At 38.9% G+C, this 12,915-nt stretch overlaps 1 protein-coding gene across 3 annotated transcripts; it reads left to right on the forward strand.

Moving 5' to 3' along the window:
- The first annotated feature begins 575 nt into the window (after nucleotides 1-575).
- ttf2 (transcription termination factor, RNA polymerase II) lies at nucleotides 576-11,658 on the forward strand. Of its 3 annotated transcripts, none has more exons than XM_085374544.1 (23): nucleotides 576-635; nucleotides 845-950; nucleotides 1,241-1,327; nucleotides 1,484-1,557; nucleotides 2,080-2,942; nucleotides 3,374-3,494; nucleotides 3,774-3,956; nucleotides 4,063-4,220; nucleotides 4,947-5,028; nucleotides 5,211-5,336; nucleotides 5,452-5,602; nucleotides 6,167-6,272; nucleotides 6,456-6,640; nucleotides 7,181-7,334; nucleotides 7,522-7,613; nucleotides 7,865-7,950; nucleotides 8,180-8,322; nucleotides 8,444-8,623; nucleotides 8,999-9,057; nucleotides 9,177-9,330; nucleotides 10,858-10,940; nucleotides 11,283-11,357; nucleotides 11,514-11,658. In XM_085374544.1, exons 1-23 carry the CDS (start codon nucleotides 608-610, stop codon nucleotides 11,656-11,658), a joined length of 3,441 nt encoding a protein of 1,146 aa, XP_085230670.1. In that variant the 5' UTR covers nucleotides 576-607. The 3 variants fall into 3 exon arrangements, with proteins under 3 accessions (XP_085230670.1, XP_085230669.1, XP_085230671.1); XM_085374543.1 differs by having other exon boundaries at nucleotides 1,484-1,553; nucleotides 2,076-2,942; XM_085374545.1 differs by having other exon boundaries at nucleotides 605-635; nucleotides 3,786-3,958; nucleotides 4,068-4,220.
- The last annotated feature ends 1,257 nt before the right edge of the window (nucleotides 11,659-12,915 follow it).

Below are 12,915 nucleotides of genomic sequence, written 5' to 3' on the forward strand. Positions count from 1 at the left end.
CGGGCCTTATACAAAGGCAACAAACAAAAAATTCGAAGCCTGCCGCCATATCAAAACAAAGCCCGCGAGACCAAAAAAACCCAACGATGAAGTTGTTGTTGCATTGTGGGTAACGTAGTCTTACATCACGCTAGTACTAACTGTTTTTTAATGTCTTTTCATTTCATAGAAATGATAAATAATGCTTTTTATATACAAAACATACGTTTTTTTTAAACTGAAAAGCAGCTTCTGCATACATGTAAAAAAAATCTTTTTACGGAACAGGTTTACGGAAGTTCTCGGAACTAGCTTATATCATATCCGGTTAAAAGTTAAATATATTGCACAATAAGAGTCATCAAGCAAATTCAATTTGGTGTTTGTTGAGTTTGCTTTCTTTAATATTGTTATATATTCAATAGTTATTGGTATTTGATGTTAATACATTATTATATATTATTTCTTTGTCCATCATAATACAATTTTGCTAAATAACTTGGACCTTGACTTTTATACTGACGTTTGAAGAGCGGATGTGTTATCCGAGAGCTGCGATTGGTCTATACAAAATACAGCTCTTCCCTTCACGTTCTAGTAACTGAAACTGAACTAATGTGTTGATAAAATGGAAAAGGTTGTATGTAGTATCCACGGTAAGTGGTAATCGGTCAGTGGTGATTAATTATGTGTTATAAAATGCTAAACTGGATATTGTGTTTGGTTTAAAGAGGTTATATTTGTGTTTTTATCCTGAGATAAAGGTTTGCTGCTTACATAGTTTAATAATTAGTTTAACCATCGGTTTAAATATTCTGCACTTCGAGTTTTTACGTGTTTCTAAAAAGAGACCTTTTTGTCACAGGTGGTGTGTGTATGTTAAAAACCGGATTAAAAGATGGACCAAATAAAGGCAAGAGCTTCTACGTCTGCGTTGACAAGCAAGGATGTGATTTTAGTCAACAAACCAGGTATTCCCACGATGACAATAGGCCACTCTACTGTATTTTCAGACCTGAAGCAGTCATTGTCACTGTGTTTGAACCAAATAATAATCTCTTGACTATTCCTTGACTATATCCTTACATTGCTTTTGTTCCATTCATCTCAGTAGCCAACTTTACTATACTCATTGGCTCTCTCCAAACATCTGAGGTTAAAAGTGTTGGTTATTCAGTGACATATTGTTAAAGTTATTGATAAACAAATGTGTGTGTTGCACAAATATTTGTTTTATTGACATGAATTATCATGTCTCTAGCATTTCACCATCACACTGCCTCCATCATGAAGATTCAATGGTGGAACTCCAGGCTCTCAACTACAGTCAGCAACAGCAGGGCTATAGGTGTGTGTGTGTGTGTGTGTGTGTGTGTGTGTGTGTGTGTGTGTGTGTGTGTGTGAGAAAGAAATCTGAAATCGCATGCTTATACACAGCTTATATGACTAGAAACCAGGTCGGTTAGACTGTGTATTTAACTGCAAATTCCTTCTCGTTTTCCAGGTTGTTCTACCGATGTGCTGTAGGTAAAAAAGCAGGCCAGAGGTGGTGTGGAAATGTACCCTGGACTGCAGTAAGTGCTGTCACAGACTTCCCAACACACACTTGTTTTTTTATATACATTCAATATCTGTATCACCAACGGTTTCTGGCCATCGCATTGAGATATTAATTAAAGATAGTTATTAGTTATTAAAAATGCGGTTAATTAAAGTTTTAAGTTATTATTCTCACTACTCCACTAATAATTAAACTTGTACAAATTAGTCAGTTCATTGGTCAGTCACTCAAAACAAAAGTAATCCTTACCTCTTTTGTATTTGTTTTTCTTTTGTTGTTTTTTCTTTAATGCTGTAACTGTAAATTTTTTACGGTTTTCCTGGCGTACGCATTGATTAATACATTTATTATGTAAACAATCATAAGTTGCAGCCTTAAATAGGATGTAGCTAAATGGTATGAACAAGTATTTTTCCTATTCTGAACTATTTACTCTTTTTAAACACCACATTAGGGATTAGTTGTTATTAGACACCTTTCTGTAAATCTCTATGATACATTTTTTTTTAAAGTGTGTTGTTTTCCATGATTGCAGCCAGAAACAGAAAAGAGAAGCCCTCTGTCTGACACACAGCTACAGCCCTCATGTCTTCCACCTGTACGAAACCCCTTTAAGGCACCAAGCCAGACAGACAAGGACTCTGGGTGGAGAAAGTTGCACAACAATAGACATGAAGAGAGAGAAGCAAGTCACAAGGCTGAAGGAAGAGCAAATTACCAGAAAGAAAATGAAAGGCAACAAGGTGCAGGAGTGGAAGAAAAGGCAGATGATAAGCACAGGTCGTCGGATACTTACCGGGGTAAACAACTTCCACCGGGGATGAAGTTAAAAAAGAGAGTTTCAGATGAGGAGAACAACAGTCCCAAAGAAAACAGTGTTGAAAAAAGAACCGAGAAGATTCAAGACACGCCCGAGCAGAACCGCATCAAGCAAGGAGAAGCAGAAAAGGGCATTTCTTCCTCCAACGTCAAGACTGTTCATTCTGAGTCATCAAACAAACATCAACTCAAAACAATCAATCAAACTGCACCAGTTTCTCACAGGAACTTGACTCAGCAACCATCTGATGCTGAAACCTCTCAGGTGAAAGAAACCAAACAAATACTAGAAAACAGCAGCTGCACCCATGCATCCAGAGACTCTGACAGCAGCAGGAGCCCCATACCTGACAATCCAACTCAGCCAGAGTCCAGTCAGCCCAACAGTCCCGAAAACGATGATGATGATGATGTGGTACTGGTGTCGGTGAAGCCTGCTCCGCAAAAGACTCCTCCTGTTTCTACTGTCCAAAAGACACTGACCAACTTCCCAGGATTCCAGCCAGCTTCTAACATCAAAAAGCCGGTGGAAAACCCCAAAGGGCTGCAGAACCTGCTCACCGTTCAGCTCCAGCAGAAAAAGGTGTCTGCATTAAGAAATCTGTTAATTAACCGCCCTGATATACTCATATCAGTCACTCCTAGCCGGCGTTTCCCAAAACACCGAAGAATATTTGTAGTACTTGTAATTATATCATAGTAAATAATCTGCAAGCTCTCAGAATGTGCTTTTCTCTTTAAATGTTAAAGTTGCCACTGTTAGCTACACTAGCTGACAGAGTAGGCTGAGGTAGCTGTTAAGTACAGTTTAGTTCACAAGTCCAGCAATGTGATTTATGATTAGGCTGATATCTAATTGGCTGGTATTAGCTAACTGCTAATCCTTCAGTTTCAGCATATATAACAGCCCATAAATTACACACTCCAATACTGTATACATCACAACAACAAATACTACAGAGCAGCTGGTTAGTTTAATACTCAGGCTTATGAGAGCTCTTTGTCTTCACTCAGGCCACTCTATCTTCAGTAAACTTGGAGGCGCTACCAGATAAAGGAGAGAGGCTGAGGACACAGGTTAAAGAGCTGGAGGAAGCCCTGGAGTCACTGAGCCTCACTGCTGCTTCTCAGCCTGGTAGGAGTCACACTGCACATGAGAAATAATAGAATAGTGTTTTCAGATGGTTTATTCAAGTGCTTTTTAGTTATTCCACTATGTACCTCAGCTATACTCCCAGTTAAGCCCTTATGCTTACACGGGCAAAACCTTGAGGGACTTTTTTGTCTTAGTAAGCGCTGTGTAATTTGATGTTCTTTGATTTTCTTTCTGTCAAACAAACGTGCAGGTGAAAGTGTAATAATAAAACCAACAAGGTTTTTTAGATTTGGCTGGATGTCTGTGTCTCCCTTTCAGAGTCTGAGGAAGCGTGTAGCAGCACTGATTCTGGTTTCAGCACCACTCAGATGAATCCATTCAGCCGGCAGGGCGGGACCATCCTGCTCCCTGCTCCTCCAGCCCCGGGCCTGCACCATCATCAGGCCTCTGGTGGCTCTCTGGAGCTCCAGCTGAGCCAGGGATACTCTCAGATGTATGGAGGTATGCCATATGGGAAAGAGAAACACTTCTATAAAATGTGTAATTTTTTTTTTTTTTAACTTGAAATAAATATAGATTGCTAATCATTCATCCTTAATGTTTCCAGCATACCCACAGGCACAGACATTTTATGGGGGTAGAATGACCAACGACCGTCTTCTGGCGGTGAAAAATGCCACCTGTGAGGCCATCGACCATCTCCACAAGTCCCTGGAGTCCTGTCCTGATGCCGAGGCTGAGGCCCCTGATCCCAAGGGTATCAAGGTGTTACACACTGCTTCACTCACTACTGTGGCAAAAAAAAAATCTGACAACAACGACTACATTTTCACAAAAACTTCAAAAATAAAGGAAACTCATAGCAGCACTCAGATATTCTGACTGATTACACAAGGCTTAGTGCTCGGCTCTGTCAGTAAATAGTTACATTTAGAATTTTTAAGCTGTTGTGATATAGAAGATAATGGATGACAGACAACTCTTAGCAGGAGAGGTTGAAATCTTACACGAATAGTTTCACCGAAAAGCATCATCCAAAATTTCAAGATATGAAAGCCCACTTTTAAATTCATCTATCGGCAATTTTTACATGACACTCAGCGCAGGCGAGCGCCATCTTTACTCTGATTTGACTGCTCAGACTGAGGCTGCACTGCATAAAAAATACCTGGTGTCTGACTGAGTACCATTTATTTACTCTCATTTTGAGGATGGTTTTCTGCTTCTAGTATTGCAGCCACATTTTAAGGTCAGCCTTAGAAATATAGCTTCCGATTGTAGCTCATAGTTTTACATTATTATGCTCTAAGAAATTGCATCTGAATGTAATCTTTATGTGTCCATATATTTTAATTAATTTTCATTTTTGCGTCACAACATTTTCTTTTATTGACAAAACTGTCACAATTTAGAATGGTACAGCCTCTATTTCCTCTTTTGATTGGACGATGATGTTAGGCTAAGATTGCTGCATTGTGATTGGTTGCTCAGGTGCCTCTCCTGCCCCATCAGAGGAGAGCTTTGGCCTGGTTGCTCTGGAGAGAAACGCAGAGTCCTTGTGGAGGAATACTGGGTGAGTGTTTTTGGAAATAAGCCCGTGGGGTCTGTTTGTTACATTTAATTTGCTATTCTATGTACAGAAATGGTCTCCTCAGGCCAGTCAGTTTGCTCACATGACAAAGAGAGGAACACCTCGCTTCTTACCATTTCTTCATCTTTTTTCTAGTACATCTCATTTGTATTCTTTTCAATCAGCGGATGACATGGGTCTGGGGAAGACCTTGACCATGATTTCTCTCATACTGGCCATGAAGATGAAAGCAAAAAAGGACAAGGAGGAGATGGAAGAGAAGAAGAAGGATAGCTGGTTATCCAAAACTGGTAACAAGAACCTTTTGTCATTGACTCAGTGGATCAAATAAAATCTAGTTAAATAAAATTATACAGTTCTTCCTGTTTTTTTTTTTTAGCTATTTCCTTGTTTTTTTGTGTCCAGACTGCATCCCTGTGTTGTCTAAGGGCACTCTTATCATCTGCCCTGCCTCCCTGGTGCACCACTGGAAGAAGGAGATTGACAGACATGTCAAGACGGGCAAGTTGACGGTGTACCTGTACCACGGCCCGAACCGTGAGAGAAGTGCCAGAGCGTAAGAAAGCTGCAAACTTTGTCACACACACATTGCTGTTTATTTCTCCGCTCTGCCTTTATCTCAGTTTGTAATGGTGCAGTCGCATCTTATTCTTTGAGGAGCCACACAAAGTTCCTGCAGTGACAGTTGACCTTTTTTACCTTTGTGCCAAACAATTACATATTAAAATGTTGGTATTAGAGGTCATAGTAAAGCACTGTAGGAACAAGAATGTCCTGCAAATGTTTCATAAAGAGAAAGCTTGGAAAAGCCAAAACTCAGTACAGTCGTAAACATGAGTAAAGCAGACAAAAAGGAGCTCCGCTGTCATAACTGTCGTTATTTTTGCAAAGCACACCTCTCGGGAAAACATGCTTTCACAGACAAAATGAAATGATGCACACGGGGGAATTGATTTGTGTACTGTAAATGTTTGATCTTGTGTTTGTGCAAAGTAGTGGAGAGCAGCTCTGTCATTGTTTCTTTGACATGTCAAAGATCTTCATTACAGCTGTTCTTTTCCCATTTGAAGGACATTTGAGTCACAAAAACTAAATACAGTGTTGTGCATGTGTCCACCAGACTGGCAGATTACGATGTGGTGGTGACTACCTACAGCCTAGTGTCCAAGGAGATCCCGGTCCAAAAAGAAGAGGCCGATAAACCCAACACGGATAAGGACGATGTGGTAAATACTACATATACGACCGGAACCAAAGCCTTCAGTGTTAACACTGAAGATGCTGGCAGCAGCACTAAAAAGGAAAATACTGTTTTCGTGATTTCTTACTAAGATAAGAGCAGTGTTGGAAACATCACTTTCAGCAAAATGAAATAACTTACAAACACACTTCCCATTATTTTTCTTCAGCGTCCAGGCTCAGCTCCTCTCCTGCGAGTGTCCTGGGCCCGCATAATTCTGGATGAAGCCCACAGCATCAAAAACCCAAAAGTGCAGACCTCCATGGCTGTCTGTCAGCTGAGGGCCGGAGCCCGTTGGGCTGTCACTGGTACACCCATTCAGAACAACCTGCTGGACATGTACTCGCTGCTCAAGTAAGACAACAGCACAGTGAATACAAGTTTCTAACCCATCCTGTGTTTTGTTAGCCTGCTGCACATGTGTGGTCCGTTTTTAATATTTGGGACAGTTTTTAAGTATTTTCATAATATGGTGCAGACTGACGAGATAATACGCCTGTTTTTAATAAGTTACATATAAATCATGAAGTCTGGAATATTTGATCACACAGTTGAGCTTCTTAAATAACTAAAACAACGTCTGACAAATCCTCTTCTAACCTTGGCTTGTGTATTTCAGCTGTGTGACATGGATGTTTTATACTTGAAGATAAAAACATGCAAAGGATACACCAGTGCATCCTCGATTACAGCTCCTCTGGAAAGGCTCCTTTCTCCTCTGTCCTCCAGATACAGTTTTCAGTCTGGAGGACTGAGCTTAATATTTGTTTCACAAGCAGAAGGATGTAGGACAGAGGAGACGAGGAAGCACAAATGAAATGAACACATTAGGAATAATAAATGTATTTCATGAACGAGATCCTGTTCTTTCACTGCGTTCCTCTGTCTTTTCAGGTTTCTGCGTTGTTCTCCGTTCGACGAGTACAAACTGTGGAAAGCTCAGGTGGACAACGGCTCCAAGAGAGGCAGAGAGCGACTCAACATCCTGACCAGGACTCTGCTGCTCCGACGAACCAAAGACCAACGGGACAGCACAGGCCAACCACTGGTAGAGAGACACACACACAGACTCCATGAACATCTGTCTTTATGGTAGCACATCAGGAAATACACTCACTATTAGGAGTTTGCCACCATTAAATTAAAAAACATAAACAAGCAAAGTATCTTTTAGCTTCTGGGAGTGTATGTTTAATTACAAAATATAACCAGAAACTAAAGCAGTTTTGTTTCAGGTGTCTCTTCCTGATCGGACTTCCGAGGTGCATCGACTCAAACTTTCTGAGGATGAGCAGGCTGTGTATGATGTGTTATTTGCCCAGTCCAGGTAAAAGTCTATCTTTTCAGAAAGACATGAACCTTTGTGAAATGCAAAGGCAGAGTTACAGTTAGGGGTTTAATTAACATTTTTAAAGCCCAAGACGTTCTGTTTGTATTGTTCATTTCACTATTTTATTTCCTGCATTTTCATCTTTGTTTTTTATTTGGACATCTTGATGTTTTTACCTTTTTGAGGGTTGTGAAACTAGGAATTAAGTCAATTATAAAAAGTCAATTATATATTTTTCTCTCCTCCAGATCTACTCTGCAGAGCTACCTAAAGCAACATGAAGGAAATGATGTGAAGAAAGGAAGCACTTCCAGTTCTAATCCCTTTGAGAAAGGTGAGGCCTCACCAATAAATAAACTTAATCTGAGCAAAGGTTGTTTTGCAGTCACGATTGCATATTATTATACGAGGTGCATAATTACATTTGCGTGTAGAAAACAACAGAAATTAAACTGGAAGCTGGGACGGCACTTTTGCCTTAAGTCAAACTCTTTTAGCAATCAGTGTTTGCTAGTAGCAGTAATGGTGATTTAAAATAGTGTTCACTCTCTCTGTCTCTCCAGTGGCCCAGGAGTTTGGTTTGTCCCAGGCTGATCCTGCTCTGTCGAGCTCCCAGCAGGCTAAGCAGGTGTCCAGCACCGTCCACATCCTGTCCTTGCTGCTGCGCCTCCGACAATGTTGCTGTCACCTCTCACTTCTTAAGAAGGTACACACTTTCACGTGCTGTCATAAGGCTTTCCAGCAATGTCTATAATTTAAAAAGACACACATAATGATACAAACTGAATACTGCACACACCTATTTCACACCTGTCTCCTGTGCTTAGACTCTGGACTCATCGGAGCTGCAGGGTGATGGGATCGTCTTATCTCTGGAGGAGCAGCTCAATGCTCTGTCGCTCTCCTCCAGCCCCTCGCCATCTGGCCCTGATCCCAAAGACTCTGTGGCCCTCAATGGCACACGCTTCCCCTCGCGGCTGTTTGAGGGCACCAGCAGGAGCACCAAGGTGGGCAATAGATCAGCACACTAACATCACAGTTACTGGCAGAATGTGAAAATGTGTGCTGCTGTCTGATATAGAAGGTGAAATAAGATCAGGGTATGATTGTTTTTGTTGATCAAAAGTCACAATAAAGTCACCAATGAAGTCACTGGGTGTGGATTGTTTGCCCTCAGTTGGAGCCTTTGGATCTTTCCCACACAGATTCAGCTCTAAATCGTGATTTGACATGATTGTTTTCATGCTAAATGTTTTAAAATTCATAGCTGACCATTTGTCTTTGTTAGAGGCAGGGAAAATGCACAATGTATGTGATAAGAGCGCATGGTGGTCCAGTTCAAAGTCTGTTAGTTAGTATTAAAAGATCAATTTTCCTTCTAGATCTCTGCTATCATCTCTGAACTGAAGGCGATCAGAGAGAAGAGTAATGATCACAAAAGGTAAAACATTACACATCACAATAATTCAGAGTTCATGTCTTTTTTTCACAATTAATAACAATTTTCATGTTACCTTCTCATATGTGGTCTTCATGGCGTGTCTCGCCCTTATTGTCCAGTGTGATCGTGTCCCAGTGGACCAGCATGCTCCAAATTGTAGCAGTTCATCTGCAGCTGATGGGGTTAACGTACAGCGTCATCGACGGGACCGTCAACCCTAAACGCCGCATGGACCTGGTGGAAGAATTCAACACTAACCCAAAGGGACCACAGGTAAATGTCTCTATTTTTGTCAAATGGAGCATGTCTGAATGAAGCCGACTGGGGGGGTTGAAGGTTTTTTTTTGCATTTATCACATTCCTGGTGAACCCCACTCTCTCCCTTCCCTGTTCCGGTCCACTTCTCAGCTAATCACCTTTCGAACGACTTACATCATCATACACGTCGAGCAATGTGAAGTTTAGATTTTGGAGAACTGCACAGGAGCATGTTTAGACCTCCTCCCTGTAGATAATTACCTTCACAAAGAGACACAGCCGCAGGAGCATAAATTAAGCATAATGAGGCGGCACAATGGTTTCCATACTTCTAACCAACAGGTGGCAGTAATGCACCAAGTAAAGGAGTTGACATGAATGAAAACGATGTAGAATTTAAGATGTTCATAATCTTAATGAGGATTAATCCATTCTGCACATTTAACAGAGTTTCACTAATAAACGTATTCAACTTTTATAAAAAATAAAAACAACTTTTATACAACGAGCTGCAAGGAAAATCCACATGGCATTTTTTACATCAAGAGCAGAGGACCTATATTTAAAATGATAAAATTATCACACCAGTAAGATATCAATGGGAGCTTTAAATATTGGAATGAAATTGGTACCACTTTCTACCGCTCAATCTAAATAAGATTTTGAAATACAAAAGACTCAAATTTACAACAATAAGACAACAACAACAATAAGAAACTTGTTTTATTTATTCTGACGTCCGGCCAGCGAAAATACATTAAAATAATCTAAGCTGGAGGAAGACTCTGGGATCTTCCATTACAGACGACGATTAGCAGAATATCTACCTGTTAAGATATTTTATAACCCCTAAATTAAACTGTGTACAGATAGGAGAAACAAGAACAGATGGACTTTTCTTTCTGTACGATTTATTTATGTAGCACTGCGAGCAACTTATCCGTAAAAGACAAATGCTTATTAAGAAGATTGCTTGCACAGCCAATGGGATAGCAATAACCCGTAAATGATTAAAACATGAACCCCTAATTAAGAATGACTGGATGGCACAGTGAGCAATATCAAAGACATGAAGAGATTTTCTTTTCTTTAAGCTAAAAAACTTATCAGTTTACAAAAAACTGTGAAAACACTGATGCACTATGTAAAACAGCAATAGTGGCTTCTTTTTTTTTTACTCTTTTTTTTTTGTACTTGCACTGATAATCTGTGCATAAATGTAAGGCCAACTGTTCCTGTTTTTGTAATGTTTGCTCCATTTGTGAAGAATGCAGTTAAATAAAAAGTAAACAACAATAAATTATATGTTATAAACAGAAATTGCTGCAACACTGAAATGTAAATAATAATAGTAGTAATAATAATAATGATGATGATGATGATGATGGGACTTCTAGATTAGCTGTGATCATTATACCAAGTGTGCTATGCAGCTGAGAACTAAGCTTGAAGTGATAATGATGAAAATGAGTGTAATCAAACTGTTTTGTTGCACAGCTCTAAATGTATAGTGCTGCCTAATTGTTCTGGTTTTTGCTTCAGGTGATGCTGGTTTCTCTTTGTGCCGGCGGGGTTGGACTGAATCTGATCGGTGGGAATCACCTGTTCCTCATTGACATGCACTGGTGAGAGCCACATTGTCATTCAAAGAGCTGGAAAAGTATCACTTCTGTTGTTTGCCGTTCGCCGTTTAATGTAGCAAGCTGCATTTGAAATATATCTGTTGTGCAAATAATTTTTTCAATATTTTATCCTCTCTAATTTAATTTGTATCCTCTAAAGTATCTTGTGCCTTCACATTTCGCATTATAAGGAATGGCAAAGGACAATTTAAAGGCAGTTATAAACAAACATGTGCAGACGTCACACAATGCATTCTGCAGTTTTGCAGAGATTATGTTATTCCAAACTTAAGAAACATTTCTGTAAGGTAGAAGAAAGTTGTTTCAATTTTAACCCTTCAACAGGAACCCAGCTTTGGAGGATCAGGCCTGTGACCGCATCTATAGAGTGGGACAATATAAAGACGTCACCATCCACAGGTGACGCATCAGCTTCTAACTGAATCGCCACAAAATTTCTAGTTTGCATCTTTATTTTTAAGTTTTACTAAGCATGTAATGGTAACAATGATGTGTAAACTGCGTTTCTTTGTGCTAATAGTTTGTGTGTGTGTGTCTATGTGGCATTGTCAATAGGTTTGTGTGTGAAAACACAGTGGAGGAGAAAATTTCCACACTGCAGACAAAGAAGAAGGAGCTGGCACAGAATGTGCTGTCGGGAACCGGAAACACCCTCTCCAAACTCTCTCTGGCAGATCTCAAGATCATTTTTGGAGTCTGAATAAAAAGCTGTACCAGCTGACCAACAGCTATTCAGACATGCATTGTGTGAATGTATTAGGTTGTAACTTTAGAAAATGTTGAAATAACAATAATAATAACAACAACAACAACAACAATGGGGTAATGCATTACTTTAAAAGTACCATGTTATTTGTTACACCAAGGCTAGGAATTTTCCTCCAAACACTGAGCCATAACTGAGATGTTTAGATTAGTTACACTAAACAAAATATGTGGGCTTTTTCTAAAACTCTTTTTTGGGTTTGTTTTTGTTTGGGGGGTGGGGTTGTTAGTTTTTATTTGTATTCTTTCTTTTCTTTTTTTTTTCTTTTTTTTTTTGGACTGTTTAAACAGATGGTCAAATGCCACAGCTGACACACAGCTGGACAGTATTTGAAACATATGTGTGTACACATACATTTAAACAGTTTCTTACTATATTTTGTAAAATTACATAATATTTTCCTCCATGTATTTTTGGTCTTCTGTTTCTTCCACCTGATTTATTTCTTTATACTTATATAAAGAAATACATTATATCATTATTATTATTATTATTATTATTGTTATTAATAATAATACTATTATCATCATAATTTTATACTAGTATTGCTGTATTTGTGTTGTTTGTGATGTAATGTTACAATAAATTTAGGTGATTAAAGTTATTAGAAGTGACTTCTGTTTTAGGCAGTAAACTGAAACGATTATTTAATTTTCTAAAGCTGCTTAAAGTTTACTCAGTTGAAAAACATGTTGCTAATATTGTGGCTTTTAAGGCATTTCAATATTGCACTTGTGATTATTAAAATATTATACATTGAAGACTAAAAACATGAGTGGATGACGTGTTTTTTTGTTTTGTTCTGTGCAGGAAGATGTGTGCTATATTTAAATATGTATAATTAGTTAGCAGACGGTCTGTTTTCACCAGGCAACGTGTTTTCAACGCTCGCAAATCACTGACTTTTGATGCCTTTAGTACATTTCGAACTTTTGGGCGTCATCGCCCGAAATAACAGAACAATAAAGAGAAAATTTAAAAATATATATGTTGTTAAAATTATTGTTATTCTTTAAACTTGTAGCAGGGCATAAAAGTCAGAAGTTATGGAAAGCAATGAAATAGTTGTTTGTTGGTTTTAAATCACTTTAGCGTATTATAGCGTAATATATTGTTTCGATTAAAATTAATTATCGCCAAATCGCCTTTTTTTAGTACATCAGCAAAAATAAAATGTTTTATTTTTTGTAA

The sequence above is a fragment of the Diplotaxodon limnothrissa genome, linkage group LG16 (assembly GCF_057381915.1).
Source record: "Diplotaxodon limnothrissa isolate DT_005_m linkage group LG16, D_limnothrissa_male_GT1.1, whole genome shotgun sequence".
Taxonomy (NCBI): Eukaryota; Metazoa; Chordata; class Actinopteri; order Cichliformes; family Cichlidae; genus Diplotaxodon; species Diplotaxodon limnothrissa.

Coding starts and splice junctions, on each gene's coding strand:
- ttf2 (XM_085374544.1), top strand. CDS start 608: ATGGAAAAGGTTGTATGTAGTATCCACG. Junction 7,335..7,521: donor ACAGCACAGGCCAACCACTG/GTAGAGAGACAC, acceptor GTTTTGTTTCAG/GTGTCTCTTCCTGATCGGAC. Junction 8,323..8,443: donor ACCTCTCACTTCTTAAGAAG/GTACACACTTTC, acceptor TCCTGTGCTTAG/ACTCTGGACTCATCGGAGCT.